This window comes from Ceratotherium simum, chromosome 35 (genome assembly GCF_057802395.1).
Source record: "Ceratotherium simum simum isolate JZ-2026a chromosome 35, ASM5780239v1, whole genome shotgun sequence".
Classification (NCBI taxonomy): Eukaryota; Metazoa; Chordata; class Mammalia; order Perissodactyla; family Rhinocerotidae; genus Ceratotherium; species Ceratotherium simum.
The window spans coordinates 15985039-16005703 of NC_141934.1; the positions used below are offsets into that span (position 1 = coordinate 15985039).

Sequence of the window (20665 nt, forward strand, 5' to 3'; positions counted from 1 at the left end):
TCACCAGAGTGCTACGTTGTTACAATCGAGGAACCTACACTGATGCCTCGTTATCTCCCAGAGTCCAGAGTTGACATTAGGGTTCACTCTTGGTGTTGTCCATTCTGTGGGTTTTGACAAATAGGGAATGACATGTATCTACCTTTATAGCATCATACAGAATAGTTTCACATGGTACAGTTTTTGAATTCAGGGAATTCAACCCTTGCTATAATATAATTTTCTGATATACTGCCCATAGTCAGATATTGACCTGTGGCTCTGATAATGTCCTTTGGAGTATTTTTTCCTGATTCACAATCCAGTTCAGGATCATCATTGCGTTTAGTCTTGTCTCCTTAGTCTCCTTTAATCTGGAATGGATCCTCAGCCTTTCTTTTGTCCTCCGTGACATCGACATATTGGCATAGTCCAAGCCTATTCTTTTATAAAATGTCCCCTGTTGTTGCCTAACACTTCTGTCTTTACTTTGGTGGGGAGCATGTTTGAAAGTACAGTTCACATTCTCTGATTTTACATCTGCAGAATTTTTTTTTCCTTCCAGAATCTTGACTAAGAGGGCAAGTATTTTCATGTTAGCCCTAAAAGTTGGACCTAAACTGTGGAACACTGTGGTCCAAACTGTTGGACCTTCCTAAATTTACAGGAATCTGTGGAAAACTCAGTCCATCTGTATGGCCTTGCTGGCTTTTATTTGTGAATAGAACTAGAACTGCCATCCTGTGTCTTTGCTTAATGGCCTCACACTGACCGAGAAGCTGTTCCTTTTCCCCTCAGGAGAAGAGCGGGCCCTGTGTCTTGTTGACGTGAAGAAGGTGAAACAGTCCCTAGCACAGTCCCACCTTCCCGCCCAGCCAGACATCTCGCCCAACATCTTCGAAGCTGTCAAGGGCTGCCACTTGTTTGCTGCTGGCAAGGTAAGCTCTCCTCAGGGCGGAATGTTCTTGAAATTGGCACTGCCCCTCTTTCCAGAGGGCTTATTGATTTGGCCTTGAAAATTGTATGTCCTCAAACTGGGTTAAATTTCAATTGCTTCCTTTAGGCACATGAAATAATTTGTGTAGCCATGAAACTTGCACAGGCTTTTAATCTAAAGGAAATATCAGAAAAATGAAAATAAAATTAACAAAACTAAAAGGATGATCCATAGTTAAAAAGAAAATGTGTGTATGTGTGTATGTATGTATGACAGAGTTTTTTTTTTTTTTTTGAAATCTAAAATGGAATCCCATGTCTGAACTGGATGAAAGGATGTTTTATTACTAGAAATTTGCAAGTTCTAATTTATGACATTTATATAACATAAAGTCAGTTCATGAGAACTGAAGTTAATTTTGGTAGTTAATAGCATTTGAAATTTGGCACATAAATACATTTGCTTGCCTGCCTCTTTAAAAAATTTTTTTCTCATTAAAACAGTTGAGTACTTATGAGTGTATACACACATACATGTATAACTTTAATGAAATCTGAATCAAGCATTTGTAGAACCTCTGAGGCTACTAGGGTTCTGCTCCTGAAAGCAAATGCCTTTCCCTTCTCAGAAGACTGCTCACTGGGCATTTGCTCATTTAGTTGCTCAGTCAACATTTACCGAGCACATCCTTGTACTTGACTGAGCCTTCAGAGTGTCTTTTCTGAGGGATGGAGGAGTCGTGGGGGGTGATGTGGTCAGCCACAGGAGCCTCTAGAGGGGGGACTTCGCCTTGGCCAACTGTTCTTTGAGGACTTGTGGTTTTAGGACCCTCTGGCCATGTGGGTCACTTACGTGAGTGTTGGGGTTAACTGTGGCAAATAATAAGAAGGGGACAGAATATAAAGTAAGAGAATGGCTGGCCTAGAGGTGTTAATTTGAAAAGATTTCTTGGAGGAGGTGAATCTTGAAGGGGCTGATAGAAGGTCCTTGCCAGAGGGAACTGGAAATTGCAGACAGGGACCAAGTAACATGAAACTCTGTACCCTTGTCAATTTTAACAAGTTTTTTTCTTTTTGAAGAGAATATTTCTTAATTTTCTTTTTTCTCCCTTTAGTTCTTTGTTATATTCTCTTATTAGTAGTTACCTTTTTCGCCCCTAATATTACCTGTGCCATATCTCTTATTTGTCTTCATTTCATCAAAGGTATTCTGATTTCATTAATTTTTATAAAGGAGTGGCTTTGGGCTTTGTTGATCTCTCTATTACAGTATTTTCCTTGTCATTAATTCTTTCATTTAACTTTGTTTTTTCTTTCCTTCAGTTTTCTCTGGCTTTTCTCTGTTATTCTTTTTCTAATTTCTTGTTTAGCTAAATTAATTTTTAAGGCCTTTTTTCTAATGCAAGCATTTTAGGGCTATTCCTTTTCCTCTAACTACAATTTTAGTGGCACCCTTTAATTTTTTATCATTCCACATATTTTTAAATTTCTTATGATTTCTTCTGTGAATGATGAGTTACTTAAAAATGTGCATTTTAGTTTCCAAAAATTCTAAATTAATTTCATTATAATGTTTGAAATACTCAAAAAAAGTATGGAATATATATGTAAATTATAAAATTATAACACCTAATAATGCTGTACACATCAACAAACTCACTCCTCAACCCAAGGAATAGAACATTACCAACAATTTCCATTTTCCTATGTTTTCCTTCCCTAGCCCATCCCCTCTCCCCAGCTCCCCTGACAGGGGCTGGCCTTCACAGCAGGACTGATTTGAGCAATAAGCTTCTTTTTGCCGTTAGTGAAATTACAAAGATCTAGTTGTGGGAGATGAAGTGAGGGATTCAGCTGTTCTAGAAAGAGAGTTTTGACATAGAACTGTACATATACAGATCTTAGCTAAGAACTTTTCTCTTTGGACCACTCTCATCTCTAAATTCTTATAGCAATTTCTACTGCCTTTCCTCTCCCTGAGGGTAAGATTGTCAAAAGAATCTGTCTCCAGCAAAAGGCACATACACACAAAATGTGTGTGGGGTCATGTGTGTGGGGACTTCCTGAGGCCTTCTCTGGATCTCTGTTAAATCAGTGGTTCTCATCTAGGAGTGATTCTGCCCCCTATGGGACACTGGGCCATGTCTGGAGACATTTTTGGTTGTCACAACTGGCAGTTGTACCATTGGCATCTAATGGGAGAGGCCAGGGTTACTGTTAAACATCCTATAATGCACAGAACAGCCCTTCACCACAGAGAATTATCTGGTCCAAAGTGTCCATAGTGCTAAGGTTGAGAGACCCTGCTCTGTTGATGTTCTTTTCCGAGTGTTGCTACGGAGCCAGTATACACACCAGTGATACTCTTTCTCTTTCTTTCTTTTTCCCCGACTGCTTTTCAGATTGAGAACGGGCTCTGCATCTGTGCAGCCATGCCCAGCAAAGTTGTCATTCTCCGCTACAATGAAAACCTCAGCAAGTACTGCATTCGGAAAGTAAGTCCCCGGCATTGCCTGTCCTGCGATCTCGGCGAGCTGGTGAGGAAAGCGTGCAGTCTCAGGAAACAGTGTGGTCCCTTCACCCTGCAGCCTGGGTGACCTGCTTAGAGAGAGAGAGACCTTGCCTTCCTGGAGGAAGCTCCAGAGCCACTAGGAGCTGCAGTTTCCCCTCTCACCTTCCCTCTCCTGTTTGTGAGCTGCCTCTCCGGCCAGCCCAGTGAGTTCAGCCTTTTGTTAATGGAGAAAGAAGCTGGCACTCGGAGGAGACACTCTTTGGAACCACCAGAAAAAAGGAAGGGGTTCTCTCTGAGAAGCCAGCAGTCCCTGGTGGCACTCACCAGAATCTTTCTCAGATCCTAGAAATTTCTATTAATAACCTTTGGAAAAGCTACTGCTAGCTGTGTTTTGATATGCAATTAGGGAGCTGGTCCTCCTTGGAGCAGAGTGAGCTGTGATGCTGACTGCAGTACGGACAGGGGACATATTAGATCATTACATTTGCCTTGCTCCCGGACGAGGCTATCTATTGTCTGTAGACTAAGAATGTTCCACTCATCATCAGCCTGATTTATTTCAGGTACTTTTATGATTAGTCTCAAAAGTGAAATGAGGGATGAATATATAAGGATCATTAGCTGTTAGAGAAATGGTTTCATCCTGGGGGCTGTTGTTAGTTTAGTTTGTATTTTTTTTTTTTTTCCTTTTGTAAGGAAAATCAGCCCTGGCTAACATCCATGCCAATCCTCCTCTTTTTGCTGAGGAAGACCGGCTCTGAGCTAACATCTATTGCCAGTCGTCCTCTTTTTTTCCCCCAAAGCCCCAGGAGATAGTTGCATGTCGTAGTTGCACATCCTTCTAGTTGCTGTATGTGGGACGCTGCCTCAGCATGGCCGGAGAAGTGGTGCGTCAGTGTGCGCCTGAGATCCGAACCCGGGCTGCCAGTAGTGGAGCGCGTGCACTTAACCTCTAAGCCACAGGGCCGGCCCCTAGTTTGTATTTTTAATGAGCACCTACTGGTACCAGAGGCTAAGTTGGCTATTTTACAAACACTTTTCGCAACAGTTCTGGAAAGCAGGAGTGCTAATCCCCAGTTTTCAGGTAAGACGACTGAGGCTGGCCGAGATCCTAAGTCACGAAGTTGGGACCCAAGCAGAAGTTTGATTTCCCTACCATTTCATGGTGTTATGCTGCCTGCAAGTTTCCTTGTACTTAGTAGGTGATCAGTACATTTTCAGTGATGATGATAATGCTGATTAGAGTTTGAACTGTTAGCTTCGGGAAAAGTCTCAGAAATCATCGCTTCTTTATAATTCCTGGCCACCATTTTGAATAAACATGCCTAGGTTTCTGAAGCCATTAGGATTGGCCTGAAAACAAGTGGAAGTAATTAGGAGGCAAATAATTCAGATAAATGACAACAGTGATGATGATAATTATATAGGTAATGTAAGTTCAAAATAGAAACTTCGCAGCCTCAAAGAGAAGGAAACTAAAACCACTCTCTCTAACCACCACTGTTAATAGTTGGTGTATTTTTCCAGGCTTTTTCCTCTGATAAAAATGTTGTATTGTTAAACCTCTCTCTTTTCATTGAATTGGTGTTTCTGACCCATTTTCGGCTGCAATTTGACCTCATTGGTCTAGGGTTGCATAGAACCCAGAGGTAGCAAAGGGATCATCGGTCCTTGTGAGGGATGTGAAAAGATTGAGTGTGCTTTGTGTGACCGACAACGTGAACAAGTCTGGTGGCGACCATCTGCAAGGCTTGGTTAGATGCTTAAGGCGGAAATAGTGACGCAGCTGCCCTGTGTCAACGCTCACAGTCTCCTCTTCTGCCCTGTCTCAGGAGATAGAGACCTCAGAGCCCTGCAGCTGTATCCACTTCACCAATTACAGTATCCTCATCGGAACCAATAAATTCTACGAAATTGACATGAAGCAGTACACGCTTGAGGGTAGGGCCCGAGTCCTCCTCCCCAGCCCACACTCTGCTCCGGCCCTGCCGCCAACCCGAGCTCATTCCTGAAGCCCTGCTTCTCGCCTGCCTTTCCAGAATTCCTGGATAAGAACGACCACTCCTTGGCCCCGGCTGTGTTTGCCGCCTCCTCCAGCAGTTTCCCTGTCTCCATCGCGCAGGTGAACGGCGCAGGGCAGCGGGAGGAGTACCTGCTCTGCTTGCACGGTGGGTCCGGGCTCGCTGCCCTCTGCTGCTGCCAGTGCTCCCGTGCACCAGGAGGCCCAGACTGGGTCCACGGGGGTCGGGTGCTCAGTGGGGCTCTGGGGCAGGGCGGGTCCTGCTAGGAGGGCAGAGCGCGTCATTCCAGCACTACCAAAGGCCCCTGGCCCCCAGGTCAGGGTCCCCTGTCCTGCCCCAGGGCACTGGCCTGGCCCAGCTCTGTCATATTCTCTCCCAAGAGTAGGCAGTTCTTTTCTTCCCTGTCCCTCACTTCTTTCTCTCCCTTTCCTCTCTCTCTGCCTTTCTTTCTTTCTCTCTTTTTTCTCTTGATGTTTCTTTTCTTCATTTTTTTTTTCAATCTCTCAGTCTTTGTGTCTCTTTCTTCCTGTCTCTGGGTCTCTGTTTCTCTTCCTTCCTCGGCGTCTCCCTTCCCCTCTCCCTGTCTCTTCTTCCTTCCATCTCCCTTTTCTTTTCCTATTTCTCCCTGCCTTTTACCTGACTCTTTTTTTTTTTGGTGAGGAAGATTAGCTCTGAGCTAACACCTGTTGCCAATCCTCCTCTTTTTGCTGAGTAAGATTGTCCCTGGGCTAACATGCGTGCCCATCTTCCTCTGCTTTTTATATGTGGGACGCCTGCCACAGTATGGCTTGATAAGCAGTGCATAGGTCCACACCTGGGATCCGAACCCATGAACCTTGGGCCACCGAAGCCGAGCCTGCAAACTTAACCACTACACCACTGAGCTGGCCCCCTGACCCTCTTATTTATTTTTTCTTTTTTTGCTGAGGAAGACTGGCTCTGAGCTAACATTTGTTGCCAATCCTCCTCCTTTTTTTGTTTTTTTTTTTGCTTGAGGAAGATTAGCCCTGAGCTAACATCTGTGCCAGTCTTCCTCTGTTTTGTATGTGGGTTGCTGCCACAGCATGGCTGGCGAGTGGTGTAGGTCCATGCCCAGGATCCAAACCCAAGAACCCTGGCCACCAAATCAGAGCATGCTGAACTTTAACCACTATGCCACAGGGCCGGTCCCTCTGACGCTCTTTCTTTAATAAATCACAGAGATGTGGCTCAGCAGAGGTTTTAATGATCCAGTTAAATATGGCTGGTGGTCCCCTGGGCTCCATTTCTTATTCTTCCATCAAAGTGTGTGTCATTGATCCCCCCTGCCTCTGGCTATGCTGATGCCCCCGGGCTCTGACTCTTTGCAGAATTTGGGGTGTTCGTGGATTCTTATGGAAGACGTAGCCGCACAGACGATCTCAAGTGGAGTCGCTTACCTTTGGCCTTCGGTAAGTGAGACAACGTATGGAGGGCCCTTTTCTGCCAGCAGCTGATGTCCTGGGAAAGAAGTACAGGTGGAATTGTTTTTGGCGCAAGCCCTGTGCTTGTGTATTCCATTAGAGAGCAAGTGCCGTATGTGATCGTCACCTGAATAAGTGTTCAGGGCAGAGATTCTGAGGCCTGATGCATAACTGCATAAGCCAAATCCACCAGCTTCACGAAATATTTGTTAGGCTCTCATGATAGAAAGGAGACCATTCCTTGTGAGTTTATTTGATCATTTCAAAGGCGCATGGTATCCCATGGCAGAGCTGAACACCTATCAATATACCCAGTTCTAAGTAGGCAGAGCACTTAGGTCATGCCTATTCTTTTTGTAAGTGTAAACAATGCTGTGATGATCATCTTGTACTAATCTTTGCACACTTGTCAAAAAGTACCCCCTGCTCATAAGTCCTAAAAGGGGAACTGCTGGGTTAAAGCATAAACACACACACACACACATACACACACACAAACACACACATACACACATAAACACACACATACATACAAATATGTATGTACACGTCTGTGTGAATGTTCTGAAATACCGTTATGGCCAAAATACCCTTCAAGGCTATTTCATTTATCTTTTGATGCATAACAAGTTCTGAAGCTTCGTGACCTAAAACAACAACTTATCATTGCCCAAGATTCTGTGGCTTTACGGGACAGTTCTACTTCATGTGGTGTCAGTGGGGGTACTGGGACAACTACAAAGCCCAAAACGGCCTCACAGAATGGTAGGCAGTTGGTGTAGTTGGTGGGAGTTCAGCTGGGGCTGGTGGAGGCCTCAGTCCTCTCTACATGGGCTTCTTCCAGGAGTGCAAAAGCAGAAGCTAGCAGGCCTTCTCGCTTCCACCACATTCTACTGATTAAAGCCAGGCCACAGGGTCAGCCCAGATTCAAGGCAAGGAGACTCCTCGGGGGCCTGAGTACTGGGAAGCAGGACTAATCGTTTAATACCCAAGTAGTTTACCACAAGGATCAATAGTGATAATGTCCTTTTTCGTTTAAGACAGAATGCAGCTCCTATCATATCCTAGAGTTTAAGTGACACTGTGATATAGATATATAATATTAAGACCAGAAATATCTGGGGGCTGGCCCAGTGGCGCAAGCGGTTGGGTGCGCGTGCTCCGCTGTGGTGGCCCAGGGTTCGCCGGTTCGGATCCCGGGCGCTCACCGACGCACCGCTTGTCAAGCTGTGCTGTGGCGGTGTCCCATGTAGAGTGGAGGAAGATGGGCATGGATGTTGGCCCAGGGCCAGTCTTCCTCAGCAAAAAGAGGAGGATTGGCAGATGTTAGCTCAGGGCCGATCTTCCTCACGTAAAAAAAAAAAAAAAGACCAGAAATATCTAATTATCTATGAACTTAGCCTTTTTTTAAATTTAATTTTTTTGAAGATGTATACATCAGACAGTCTAAAAAGGTATACAATAAAAGTCTCACCTATATTACCCAACTCCCAAATTCTGTCCCCATTCCCCCAAAGGAAAAAAAGTACTTTTAGGAGTTTCTTATCCTTCCAAACCTTTATGCAAATACAGACACAAAAAACAGATATATTCTTATCCTCCACCCCCCCTTCTTTTTTTATCAGTATGGTAGCACACTTTCTACATTATTCTGAACCTCACTTTATGCACCAAATAATACACCTCGGTTTTCTTCCCACATTGGTACATAGAGGGCTTCTTCATGCATTTTTATTTCTTTATTTTATTTTTTTTATAATTTTATTTATTTATTTTTTTTCCACCAAAGCCCCAGTAGATAGTTGTATGTCATAGCTGCACATCCTTCTAGTTGCTGTATGTGGGACGCGGCCTCAGCATGGCCGGAGAAGCGGTGCGTCGGTGCGCGCCCAGGATCCGAACCCGGGCCGCTAGCAGCGGAGTGCGTGCACTCAACCGCTAAGCCACGGGGCCAGCCCTTCATGCATTTTTAAAGCGGTGCAGAATTCCAGAGATGTACTATCATTTATTTGATTGATCCCCTAGAATGTGCACTTGAGTTGGTTTCCATCTCTTGCTCTAACAAACAACATGGCAGTGAATAAACCTGAATATGCCCCATTATGTTGGCACATGGATGTAGGTGTAGGATCAATTCCTTTAGGTGGGATTGCTGGGTCCAAGGATGCATTGCAGCCAGGTTTTGATTTTCTCTCTTTTAACCCTTCCTTGCCCCACGCTGTTCCTCCGTGGTGGCCACGCAGCCTACAGAGAACCCTATCTGTTTGTGACCCACTTCAACTCACTCGAAGTAATTGAGATCCAGGCACGCTCCTCTCTGGGGTAAGCATTGCCCTCTAGACTTTGAAAAGCTCAGGGGCTGGGGTTGGGTGTCGGGGCCGGGCACCTGTTTCTTCCTATCCCGCCTAGCAACGGAGGTAACCTGCATTCAAACTCTCGTCTGGAACTCTGCAGGACCCCCGCCCGAGCGTATTTGGAAATCCCGAACCCACGCTACCTGGGCCCTGCAATTTCCTCAGGAGCAATTTACCTGGCGTCCTCATACCAGGATAAATTAAGAGTCATTTGCTGCAAAGGAAACCTTGTGAAGGAGACCGGCACTGAGCACCACCGGGGCCCCTCCACCTCCCGCAGGTACCGCACTTCTCCTCTTCCTCGTTACAGGGAGCAAAGTGTTTTTATGCAAAGCAGAAGGAAATCTTGCTAAACTGGTTGGAGGTTTTTCAGTATTCCGGCTCAAGCTACTCACTTCTTTGAGATCTACAGCAATGACACAGTCCTTTACAAGTGTCAGGAGAATTTTAAATTGCCCCCTTGCAAAAGGCAGAAGGGAGCGTCTGGCCTTTCTCTGGTGGGTATTTTCAGTGGCTCTGTTTGGAATGGAGCATGAATTATGCATTCATTGCTTTAGCAGATATTCTCTCCTGCTAGTTGGGCTTGCTGAGGGAGATGTCGTGGTGAATAAACCAGATGCATCCTCTTCGTGATGAAGCCCAGTGGGAGAGAGAGACAAAATCAGGAGATTACAGCACAGCCTAGAAGGATGAAGCTTGAATTGGGGTAGTTTAAGGCACTGTGGGAGCTCAGAGGAGGGTCCCCAGCCTGGATTTGGGGCCAGGGAGGATTTCCCAGAAGAAATGAGGCCCTGAGTATTGGCTATAGCTTCTTTTTTCTTTGAATGTCGTGTAATTTTTTGTTGAAAACTGAACATTTCAAATAATGTAATGTGGCAGCTGTGGAAATCAGATCCCCCCCCAACCCCAGGTTTGTTGTTGTTGTTGTTGCTGTTTATTTAGTGACTCTCCTGGACTAATTCTGTAAAGTCTGAATTCTTTGTTATGTGGGGCCACTGAAGTTTCTGCTTCGTTAGATTAGTGGTCAGCTCTACTGGACGGCAATTTCCTTAAATTTATTGAACCAGTAAGTCTCCCAGCCTTTGCTGAGCAGCTCTCTATGTGTGTTGGGGGCGTACCTTCAACACTCCAAGTCAGCCAGAGCTGAGAGACTGAGGCCTTCTCAGGTTTTTCCTGGGCACGTGCACAGCCTTGCCTGTGCGTGCGGTCTTCTAGCTCCCTAGGAACATGCAGGACCATTTCAAACCACCACATAGACATCTTACTTTCAGATTTTCCTTTTGAGTGTTTTAACTAGCCTCTTGTTTTCCCCAACTGGTATTACTCTCTCAGGCATTTGCCATGTTAAACAGTTGCCGCTGATTGTTTTTGATGCATGTCTAGAGATAGGGCTTTTCTCATGAGCAAGTTCTAAGTCAGGTCAAATAAAAACAAGCTGTGAGAATGGTCTTTTCAAGGGAGTAGCCAGACAGGACAGATAGTGACAATTTTCCGGAGATGGGGCTTTTTGGGGAATTTTAATCCTGATCTGCTCCCTCCAGTGGCTGCCACGTTGCTGTTTTTCATGCTCTGTGGGTTACAAGGCTGTTGGTTTCAAAACTACTGCAGATCTGGGGAGAGAGGGGTGGGAATAGGTCAAGTTAAAAATGTCACAAAGCTTGTTGTTCTTAGTGAGATTCAGCTGTTTTTCTTGCACAAACGCTTTTCAAATTGTTGCAAATCTGTGGTTAATTTCCAGAGTTCTGAAAAGTTGATTTTGACAATTTTTGCCAGTGTTCTTGTTGCTTTTATGGAGGAACAAGTTTCCAGAGGTCTTTACCATTCTGGAATTGCTTTTTCCCTTCCTTTTAATACAGGTGATAGCACCCTGTGCATATACTTCTGTAACTTGATGTTTCTCGGAGATTGCTCCGTGTCAGTATATTGACGGACGACATCAGATGAGTGTTTCTAATTTTGAGAGATGTTGCTGAGTTTTCCTCCCTGGGGACTGTACCCTTTTATAATCCCACCAGCAGTGTGTGGAAGTGGGACCAGCCTTGTCTTGACACAGAGGGCTAGGAGCTAGATCCAGACTGATGTGTAGGTTTGAGATGTGTAAATTTAAGATCTTGGTCTGCAAAGGTCTAAGATTATTTAACTCAGGGGAATATTTAATTGACCTAGGATTTTAATTTTCTGGACTGATTTACCAACTCCACATGTCTACCCTATAAAGAGTTATGTGGACCCCCTACCATGTGCCAGATACAATGTCTGGCGCTGTGGATACACAGATGAAGAAGACACTGTATTCTCAAGGGACTCACAATTTGGGGAAGGAACCACATCTAATATTAAAAAATGCTTAGATCTTGAAAAAGAATGTCATCAATTTAATATTCTGGGACTATGTCCTAATGAATAATCCCTCTTTCTTTTGCGGAAATATAAGAATTAGTCTGAAATGTTTGGTCAGTGTGATTTTAATCCCAGGAACTTGGAAAACCAGACGTGCCAAATAACCAGCTGTTCCTAACTCTTTTGGCTTAACCCTGCCTGAAGAGTGACTGCTCAAAGGGCTATAGTCCTCCTCTGAAAATGTCTAGATTTTCTTTAAGTAGATTCCGTGTCATGCCAAGAACAAATCAAAGTACTGTAATTAGATTTTTTTCTCCATTGCTTTACTAATTAGATGGCCAGGCACCTTCCCTTTGAGACTATATGGTGTCTCTGTAAGGAGCTGATTATTCTGTGGTCGAAAATGGTTCCAGTTCCTGTGAACAAGGGGCAGAAATAATGCTGTTGCTTTCCTGCTGTTGCCAGGCATGTCTGGAAAATCGGCATTAGTCTTTAGTTGTCTCTTTGCTTATAAAATGGTCTTTTTATGCTGACTGCTTTGGGCAGGTCAGAATATAAAAGGCCAGCTTGGCTCAGTGTGATTCACTGCAGGCCTCATTGCCTTGTCTGTTTAGCAGAGCCGGAAATGTAACTCTTTGCAAAAAACATACAATTGATGTGGTAGATCATTGGTCATGAATGAGTGTGGAGATGGAAGGTGGCCCACTCGGCCTAGAATGATGGGTGTTTTCTGTCGTCCCATTAATCTAGGCTGACATCCTGAATGGCCTTCCTTGAGCCATCTTTCTTCCCCTGGGCAGTGAGCACCTTCTCACTTGCTTTATGATGGGCCTCTGTGGACACATTTTATTATCTCTCTCCCATTACAAGTAGGCTTAATTCTCCTACTTGGAATTTATTTTTTTTATTTGTCTTCCATATCTTAAAGCCACATGACTAGAGATGAATATAAACCTTGATTTCAAGATGTTGAAATTGGAGTTATCTCAAATTTTACTGCTGTACACATAACCCAGAGGGGTTCTGGCTTTTTGAGCATGTCTTCTGGAATCTTCACAGTTCGAGTTACATGGGGAAGCAAGAGGATGACATGAAACTATTCACGATGAACTGACCACTTATAAAATTCTCTCTGCTCACCAACCTGTTTCACTGTAGAGCAGGAAGTGACAAACTTTTTCTGTAAAGGTCCAGACAGTAAATATTTTTGGCTTTGCAGGCCATATGGTCTGTCTCAACTACTCAACTCTGTTGTTATAGTGCAAAAGCAGCCACAGACAGTGCATAACCAGATGGGCATGGCTGTGTTCCAATAAAACTTTACTTATAAAAACAGGCATCTGTCTGGATTTGGCCCTCAGGCTTGCTCTCGAGTCTCTCTTTCCCCAGTGGGTTAGTGTCTTTGCTGCCCAGTTGCTTTCAATTGTGGGGATTGACAAGAGATTCTGGCATTAGACCAATAATTGAAGAAAAAAATAAACAAGCTTGGTCCCTTCCAAAGAGAAGGATTTAAATATCAAGGATTAAGATAGACCTTTTGGAAAACCAATGAAATTCTTCTATATTTTTGAAGAAATGACTTTGGGATTTTAGTGCAGAAGTCCAACCTTGATGTAAAGGGTGTCATCTAGCATGTTAGCATACAATTTTGTTGAGAAAATTAGAGCAAAATAAATCAGTATGTGAGTCACACTCGGTTCATTCTTAGAATCAGCAGATAACTGCAATCGTAATTTAGATTTTAAAAATATCTAGGATAACATAAATTTCTTTTCCTGATTTCTACTTTTATTTTCCAAGATAAAGCCCCAATCAATCAAAATATGTCTTCAAGTAATATTCTCTGTAAAAGGTTGTTCCCATTTTAAGTAGGTTGCCTTTTCTCAACACTAATTATGCTCAGGTAATGAGGACTCAAGTACTTTTTCTGCTCCTTGTGGGTGGGAAGGAACTGACTCGGAAGGCCCCGTTTCACTTCTCTTTGTAATTCTGGATCTTGCTGCTTCACAGAGGTGGTTAAGGCCATGTCTGCTGAAATCTTCATTTGAAATATCCAGGCCAGGGCTGAGTGGAGGGTTGGATTGGTCATAAAAACGGCCCCAGTGTTTTCAGTTGTTTGGTTATTAATCATAAACCTTTGGGGCCAGGGACATTTTTTGAGCCAGCTGCACTGTTTTTGTCTTTCCTGCTCAGTTTCCTAATTATATCAGGCCTGATCCCTACAGCTCTCGCATCAGCAACAGGTGCCACAGACTCTTGGAAATCCACCTGGAAGGAGAGATGACCAAACACCAGGCCTAGGAGTGGGACAGATATGGCAGCTGACAGTGCTGAGTACAGGCTTTCTCAAAACTGCTCCCTTGCGGGGCCGGCCCGGTGGCGGCGCGGCGGTTAAGTGCATGTGCTCTGCTTTGGCAGCCCGGGGTTCGCAGGTTCGGATCCTGGGCGCGCACTGACGCACCACTTGTCAAGCCATACTGTGGTGGCGTCCCATATAAAGTAGAGGAAGATGAGCACAGATGTTAGCCCAGGGCCAATCTTCCTTGGCAAAAAGAGGAGGATTGGCATTGGATGTTAGCTCAGGGCTGATCTTCCTCACAAAACAAAAAAACAAAACTGCTCTTTTGCATCAAGGGCCTTTTAGCAGGCTTAACCCCTGAGTGAAGACTTCCTTTTGTGCCTTATAGTCTCTGGAAAATACTAGGTCAGTAGGATATAGTAAGGGGATTATCACGTCAAACTGACCTGTATTGGAATCCCAGCTCTGCTGCTCACTAGCTCGGGCCTGTCAGCAGCCTCTGTGTGTCTCCATTTTCTTGTCTGTACATGAGCATCATGCTTGTTTCTAGCTTGTAGAGCTGTTATGATAACTTAACGAGTTAAAGCACCTAAAGAGCTTAGCGCAGGGCCTGGCACACAGTAGGTGCTCAGTAAGAAGCCTGCACCGAGACCAGGAAGTTTGATTTTCTTTTGTCGTCATCTTTGCTTTCTTTCCTTGTCTTCACTACCAAATTAAAACAAACAAAAAGCGTGAAGAACTCCAGGTGGGATCTTTTTCTGTTTATCGGTGGTGGGGCATGGGGATCGCTCAGAAAAGGACAATGCCCCCTTGGGGTTGTGACTTCTCAGCTCCCCACCTCCCTCTCCTGTTGCCAGCAGCCCCAACAAGCGAGGCCCGCCGACGTACAACGAGCACATCACCAAGCGCGTGGCCTCCAGCCCGGCGCCACCCGAAGGCCCCAGCCACCCGAGAGAGCCAAGCACACCCCACCGCTACCGAGAGGGGCGGACGGAGCTGCGCAGGGACAAGTCCCCCGGCCGTCCCCTGGAGCGGGAGAAGTCCCCGGGCCGGATGCTCAGCACGCGGAGGGAGCGGTCCCCGGGGAGGCTGTTTGAAGACAGCAGCAGGGGCCGGCTGCCGGTGGGAGCCGTGAGGACCCCACTGTCCCAGGTCAACAAGGTGAGGTACCATCCTGAGGCCAGAAGAGTGAGTGACCTGGGGAGCTGAGGCCCCTGTTGTAAAAACGGGGACTCCATTACTGTAATTCAGATTTTGCAGGACATATAACAAGCTCAGGAAGAAAACGTACTTAATTTAAGAAGAAGCTTCCTAAGCAAATGGAAAATGTATATGTGTATACCTCCAAAGGTAATAGGCTACCAAAGGTGTATCGTTCCCTTCCCCAGAGGCAGCCCGTGTTCGCGGTTTCTAGAGATGTTCTATGCATACTGCAAGCAGAGATATATGTGTATTCTCCCTTCTTAAACACAAACGATAACATACTATACCAAATGTTCTGTGCCTTACTTTCTTCAGACACACACACACGGACATCGAGAGTTTTTCTGGTAATAGTGGTTGCCTTCTAGAACTTTGAACCTTTGGAAATTTTAAAACCATGTGCATGTATTTTCTCTGTAATTTTTAGGTTAGCGTTTGAGGAGATGGAGAGATGTGTTGAAGACAAGGGGCCCCCATGAGCAGGGGGAGGGCCCGAGTGCTTGGTGCCTCCTCGGCAGGCTAGCCGGTTCCAGGGCCCCCCTCTGGACAGCAGAGCCACCTTTCTGTCACCAGGAGCCGGTTTGCTGGATTGCATTCTCCTAATGCCATCTGCAGTTCACTCTTGGCACTGCTGCCATTAAAGAGAGGAGGAAAAGCCATCTAAACGTTTTTTCTTATCCCTTATGATTTACTGATAAAACGGTGTGTGTATGTGTAACAACAGAAATCCATATATAGCTTTGGGGACTTTTCAGTGAATTTCATTCCCTGACGGACCCTAAGCTTTGAGGTGCCACCCCGCAGAGCACAGAGCACTGTGCTCAAAGGAGAAACCAGGGGCTGCAAGCTTCCTGCTTGGATTATGCAAAGTGAGCAGGGCAATTTCTGGCCTCTGATGGCTAAAACCCCTCCTTCTCATTTTGCTCCTAGGTCTGGGACCAGTCTTCAGTATAATTCTCAGCCAGAAAACCAACTCCTCATCTTAATCTGCAGGAAAACACCCAACACACTATGGAACTCTGCTGAAGGGGACCCCAGCGCCCATCTGCTCAGCCACCCCATGGCACAGCTGGACCCAGACCCACCTCAGCACGGACACCCTGCGTCCGGCAGGAGCAAGGGGCTGAGGCTCTGAGGAGCTGTCGGCAGCTTCCTGCAGTCATCCTCTGTGCACTTTGTTACTCTTTCAAAGCATTCATAAACTTTTGTACCTAGCTCTAGCCTGTACCAGTTCATCCAAGGAAACCAACCGGGCGCTAACTAACACGTGGTTAGCATCCTAATTAATAGCTACTCTAAGATCCTAGGGTTGGTTGGTTTTTCTTTGGCTTTTGGTTTTTTTCTTTTGTTTCTTTTTTTTTAAAGACAGAATTCTTAATAGATTTGAATAGCAATGTATTTCCTGTTGTAGTCATTTTTAGCTAGATCACACCGTCAGGTCTTTGCTACTGAAACGTATCGTAGAAGAGTCCCTGCCAGTTAGCTAACCTCCTGCGCTCACGTAGGTTCATTCTCGTTCCAGTCCATCCTCGTAGATGGCCCTGTTTTAGCAGGGGGACATCTTAGCCAAATGTTTACTGTTCTCATTGCCTTTATGGCCTTGACGACTTCCCCTCCCACCAGCTGAGAATGTACGGAGGTCATCAGGCCTCAGCTCGGAGGCAGTGACTTGGGGCCAAGGGACCTCGAGGAGCTTACCCTCCCCGCCCCTCAGCGTCATCTCCCCAGCCTGCTGTCCCCGCTTTCCACGTAGCTTTGGCCAGGAAAGCATGCAATACACTCGCTCTGAGCCCAGTACTGATGAGTCTCTGGGTCCAGGAGGGGACCGGGAGCACCCACCTCCTGTCCTTGATGGCGCATTGATCCCCACCCTGGGACGGGAAGAGACCCATCCAGGAGTTCTGCATGGTGGTTCACTGCATGTGCTGCCCCCCAACCTGGCTGCCCCCCTTGGGTTGCTCTGCCAATGTACTAGTCCCATACCATAGCTCCCACCGAATCGAGACCCTCTGACGACTTGCCCACTCACTGGCCGCAACAAGCTGCAGTCTGTAGCACTGAACAAACAAACCAAACGCTCAAGCCTTACGACCAGAGAAGGATTTCAGCAGACCACCACCTCACACTTCCACGCTTCCCTGCCGACTCCCTCGCGGACGACTGTGTTCACACAAAACCCAGTAGGGTTCTACCCCACGAAACTGTGACTTCCCAAATGAGCCTTTCCCTAGGGCTAGACTAAGACCAGGGAGTTTGAGAAGAGAAGGGAGCCGCAGCTCAACGCTTCCACCTCTGCCGGGTCGGGAAGTCCTCCTTAGGTGCAGAGCGGCTCACGCTGCTTTTACCCTCTGTCGGAGTGCGGAATTCCTGGCAACTGGCAAAGAACCAACCTAGAGGCTTTGCAGTTGGCAAGCTAACTAGCGGCCTTACTTCTGCCTTTAATCTCCCACAAGGCATCTCTTGCTTCGGATTCTCCAGGACTCGTAGGCTCGCCTCCAACAACCAAGGCACATCCTAGGTAGGCTGACAGGTAGACCTGTTTCCACCGCAGCAGGTGAACATGACCATGTTTCAGCCCACGTGTCTAGTTCAGATCACTTTCCAGATTGCAACCTGGCCCAAATCCTGGCTCCTTCCTGCTCGTCTCTTAACCTAAGTGCTTTCTCGTTTGAAACGCCCACAACCCTCCTTCCATGTTGTTGCATCCTTGACAAGTGTCATGCTGTGGTGTTCTGTGTGTCGCTTGGAGCCTTTGGGATCATACTGCATCCCCACCCTCCCCTGGGGCAGATCTGACTGAATGTTTGCTGAAGTTTTTGTCTCTTGGTCCACAGTATTTGGAAAGGTCACTGAAAATTGGTCTTTCAGTCTTGGCATTTCATTTAGGATCTCCATGATCAATGGGCTTCTTGAGCCCTTAAAGTGTATATTGTGTGTCTCATTTGTGAAATGCTTCCTGCTATAGAACTAGCTCAAAAGACTGTACATATTTACAAGAAACTTTATATTCGTAAAAAAAAAAGGAAATTGAATTGGTTTCTACTTTTTTATTGTACAAGGTGCATTTTTCAACACTTACTTTTGGTTTCAACGGTGGTAGTTGTGGACAGCCATCTTCACTGGAGGGTGGGGAGCTCTGTGTGGCCACCAAGATGCCAGCAGGAAATATCGTGACACGAAATTGCAGTCAAAAGCTTATTAGCATAAATAAGATTCTAGGTCCAAAAGTAAAGGCTTTTTCTTCATTACCTTTTTTAATCAAAGCGAGGAAAAGAACACAAGGAACAATTCACGATCCACCTTGAGAGGAATGAACTTTGTTGTTGAACAATAGTGAAATAAAGCAATGATCGAAAATGTTTGCTTTAGTGCAATGACCTCTTCTTTTCTTGAGAGAGACCATAAAAAATCCTAAGTATCACCAGTGTCAGCGTAGGCTTGTTGCCATGGCACGGGACCTTCCTTTCTTTGCAGGGTGGCTTCTTCTCTGGGCCGGGATGGGGGAGCCACACAGTGGTTAGAGCATGCTGCTCTCCTGGAATCAAGAGATTGGTGAAATTCTCTTCCAAAAGTTTGACATTGTTGAAGTTTGGTCATTACTTCCAGTGAACCATGAACTGGCTATTAAGGTCACTTTATAGGATTGCAAAACCAGAAAGCTCCTTATGGAGTCAAATAGGCCATTTTGAAAGGATTACTCGAGAATGGATTACCCAGTTATCCTATAATGCAGCTAACCAGGAAAACAGGTCACCTTAAAATTTCTCTCATCTATTATAAGGCCACGGGGAATTTAATGATGTAGATTTCCTTGGAGGGAGGAGTTCACATCAAGGTAATTTAAAATGTAAATACTTCAACTAGATGAATTTTATATAGTCTGCGAGGTGAATTTTTTTCTGTGATTTTTTACTTGGTTAGTATAAACTTTGCTTGATCCAGACAAACATCAGTTTTGGCAAATGGTGATTTTCTCATAGCTCTTGTTGCTTTTAGTCTTCAGTGTTTATTTTCCAATGAAGTAATCCAACCACAGTCAAAATGTGACTTGCAGGGTCAAATTACCCAAGCTGTCACAGCTTGTGATGGGAACCATAGTTGCAATTCTGTTCTTTTCTATTTTACTGTTGTGGATAAAAACTTGCCAAAGGTCACAAATATAAGAATGAAAATAATTCAGAAGATGAACAGATAAAATGTTGGAGCCTTTCTTTCCTTTTAATATTAGAAAAAGTCCATTAATTATCAACCAACCATTTCAGTTATTGTCCTGAGGATTCTTCGCAGCCACAAAATACTTCAGAAGCATAAGTAAACATGGTTTGGTTCCAAAGGGAATATGCCAGAAAGCTTCTTTGGATCCTAAGGAATGACCTCAAAGAAACAACCAACAAATTACTCAGCCGCACCATAAAATGAGGCCCAACCTTCTGTGGTGCCACTCCTGTTTCTTAAGCACTAACTAGATGTCATGTTTTCTGTGCTTACAACTTAATTTTCATGAGACTAAAGACATTGACTGCACACCAAATTTCATAACCATGAAACTTTAGGATTTGGCGACTTAGGCCAAAAAGAGATGATTTGCTTAATAGGACTCAACGGCTAGTTTGTCTTCAGAACTGGGGTTCTTGAATGTGATTTGCTTTAGAAAACGTTCATGCAGATTTAAGTCTAAAGCGTGAAGGCTAGGCCCACAGGGGTGGGACCAGCTGAGCTTTCAGTTTCATAATACAACAGTTAAATAGACCTGTTCCAGTGGTTCTAAAGCAGGGGTGACTGCTCCCCTCCCCCGAGGACATTTGACAATGTCTGGAGACATTTTTGGGTGTCACAATTAGGGATACTTCTGGTACCTAGTGCGTAGAGGCCAGGGCTACTGCTAAGTATCCTACAATGCACACGATGGCCCCCACCCCCACCCCCCGGTAAGAACTATCTGGCCCAAAGTGTCAACAGTGCTGAGGTTGAGAAACTTTGGTCTGTTCTAGTCAGACTTCTTTTTTGGCAGTTTAAATATTGTTTATGATGTCTAAAGCATGGAGACCGTGGCTCTAGACACACAGTGTTTATATGAGAAAAATGTTTTATCATTTGCCTAATCAAATGTTGAAGCTTTATTTTTTCCGGAGCTGGGGAGGGTAGAGTTGGTGGAAATACAGTACAGCCTTGATCACTTTGCTTTCCCTTAAGTCTGTCAATGATTAGTGGAACTCTGTTTGCCTTGAGGAGGTTGTCAGAGGTAGAGGAAAGAACTTTGAAAGTGACTTTACTACCGTACACAACTCAGGCTGTCTTTCCGAGAACCACAAAAAGGGAAGAAGCTGACCCAGGGTACATACAGCTAGGGCTGTCTCTTGTATTCTTAACTTGCTATATTGAGTTTTCCAGATGAGATGGGAGAATTCGCTCCAGGGGGGTAGAAGGGGCAGCAGTTAGGGCTGCCATCCCCATCCAGGCAAAGGCCCTTTCAGAGGTGGCTGTGGGAGCCGACTCCGCAGGCAGAGCCCAGCGGTTCATCTCTGGAGACTGGGCTCCGGCTGCTCCAGCGTTTAGGATCCTCTCCAAGCTCTGACTCA

The 20665-nt window shown here is 45.2% G+C and overlaps 1 protein-coding gene across 13 annotated transcripts in view; it reads left to right on the forward strand.

The window, feature by feature from the left end:
* Positions 1 to 18447, forward strand: part of CIT (citron rho-interacting serine/threonine kinase) — a 158497-nt gene extending 140050 nt beyond the window's left edge. For 8 of the 13 annotated variants that reach the window (XM_087424126.1, XM_087424125.1, XM_087424129.1 and 5 more), the window contains 9 exons: positions 778 to 917; positions 3318 to 3410; positions 5260 to 5368; positions 5467 to 5595; positions 6798 to 6878; positions 9134 to 9212; positions 9345 to 9524; positions 14741 to 15044; positions 16017 to 18447. In XM_087424126.1, the coding sequence (XP_087280252.1) occupies positions 778 to 917; positions 3318 to 3410; positions 5260 to 5368; positions 5467 to 5595; positions 6798 to 6878; positions 9134 to 9212; positions 9345 to 9524; positions 14741 to 15044; positions 16017 to 16040 (1139 nt within the window). In that variant the 3' untranslated portion in view covers positions 16041 to 18447. The remainder of the gene's footprint in view (positions 1 to 777; positions 918 to 3317; positions 3411 to 5259; positions 5369 to 5466; positions 5596 to 6797; positions 6879 to 9133; positions 9213 to 9344; positions 9525 to 14740; positions 15045 to 16016) is intronic. The other 5 variants (XM_087424127.1, XM_087424128.1, XM_087424130.1 and 2 more) reach the window with 1 other exon arrangement.
* Positions 18448 to 20665: the final 2218 nt, after the last annotated feature.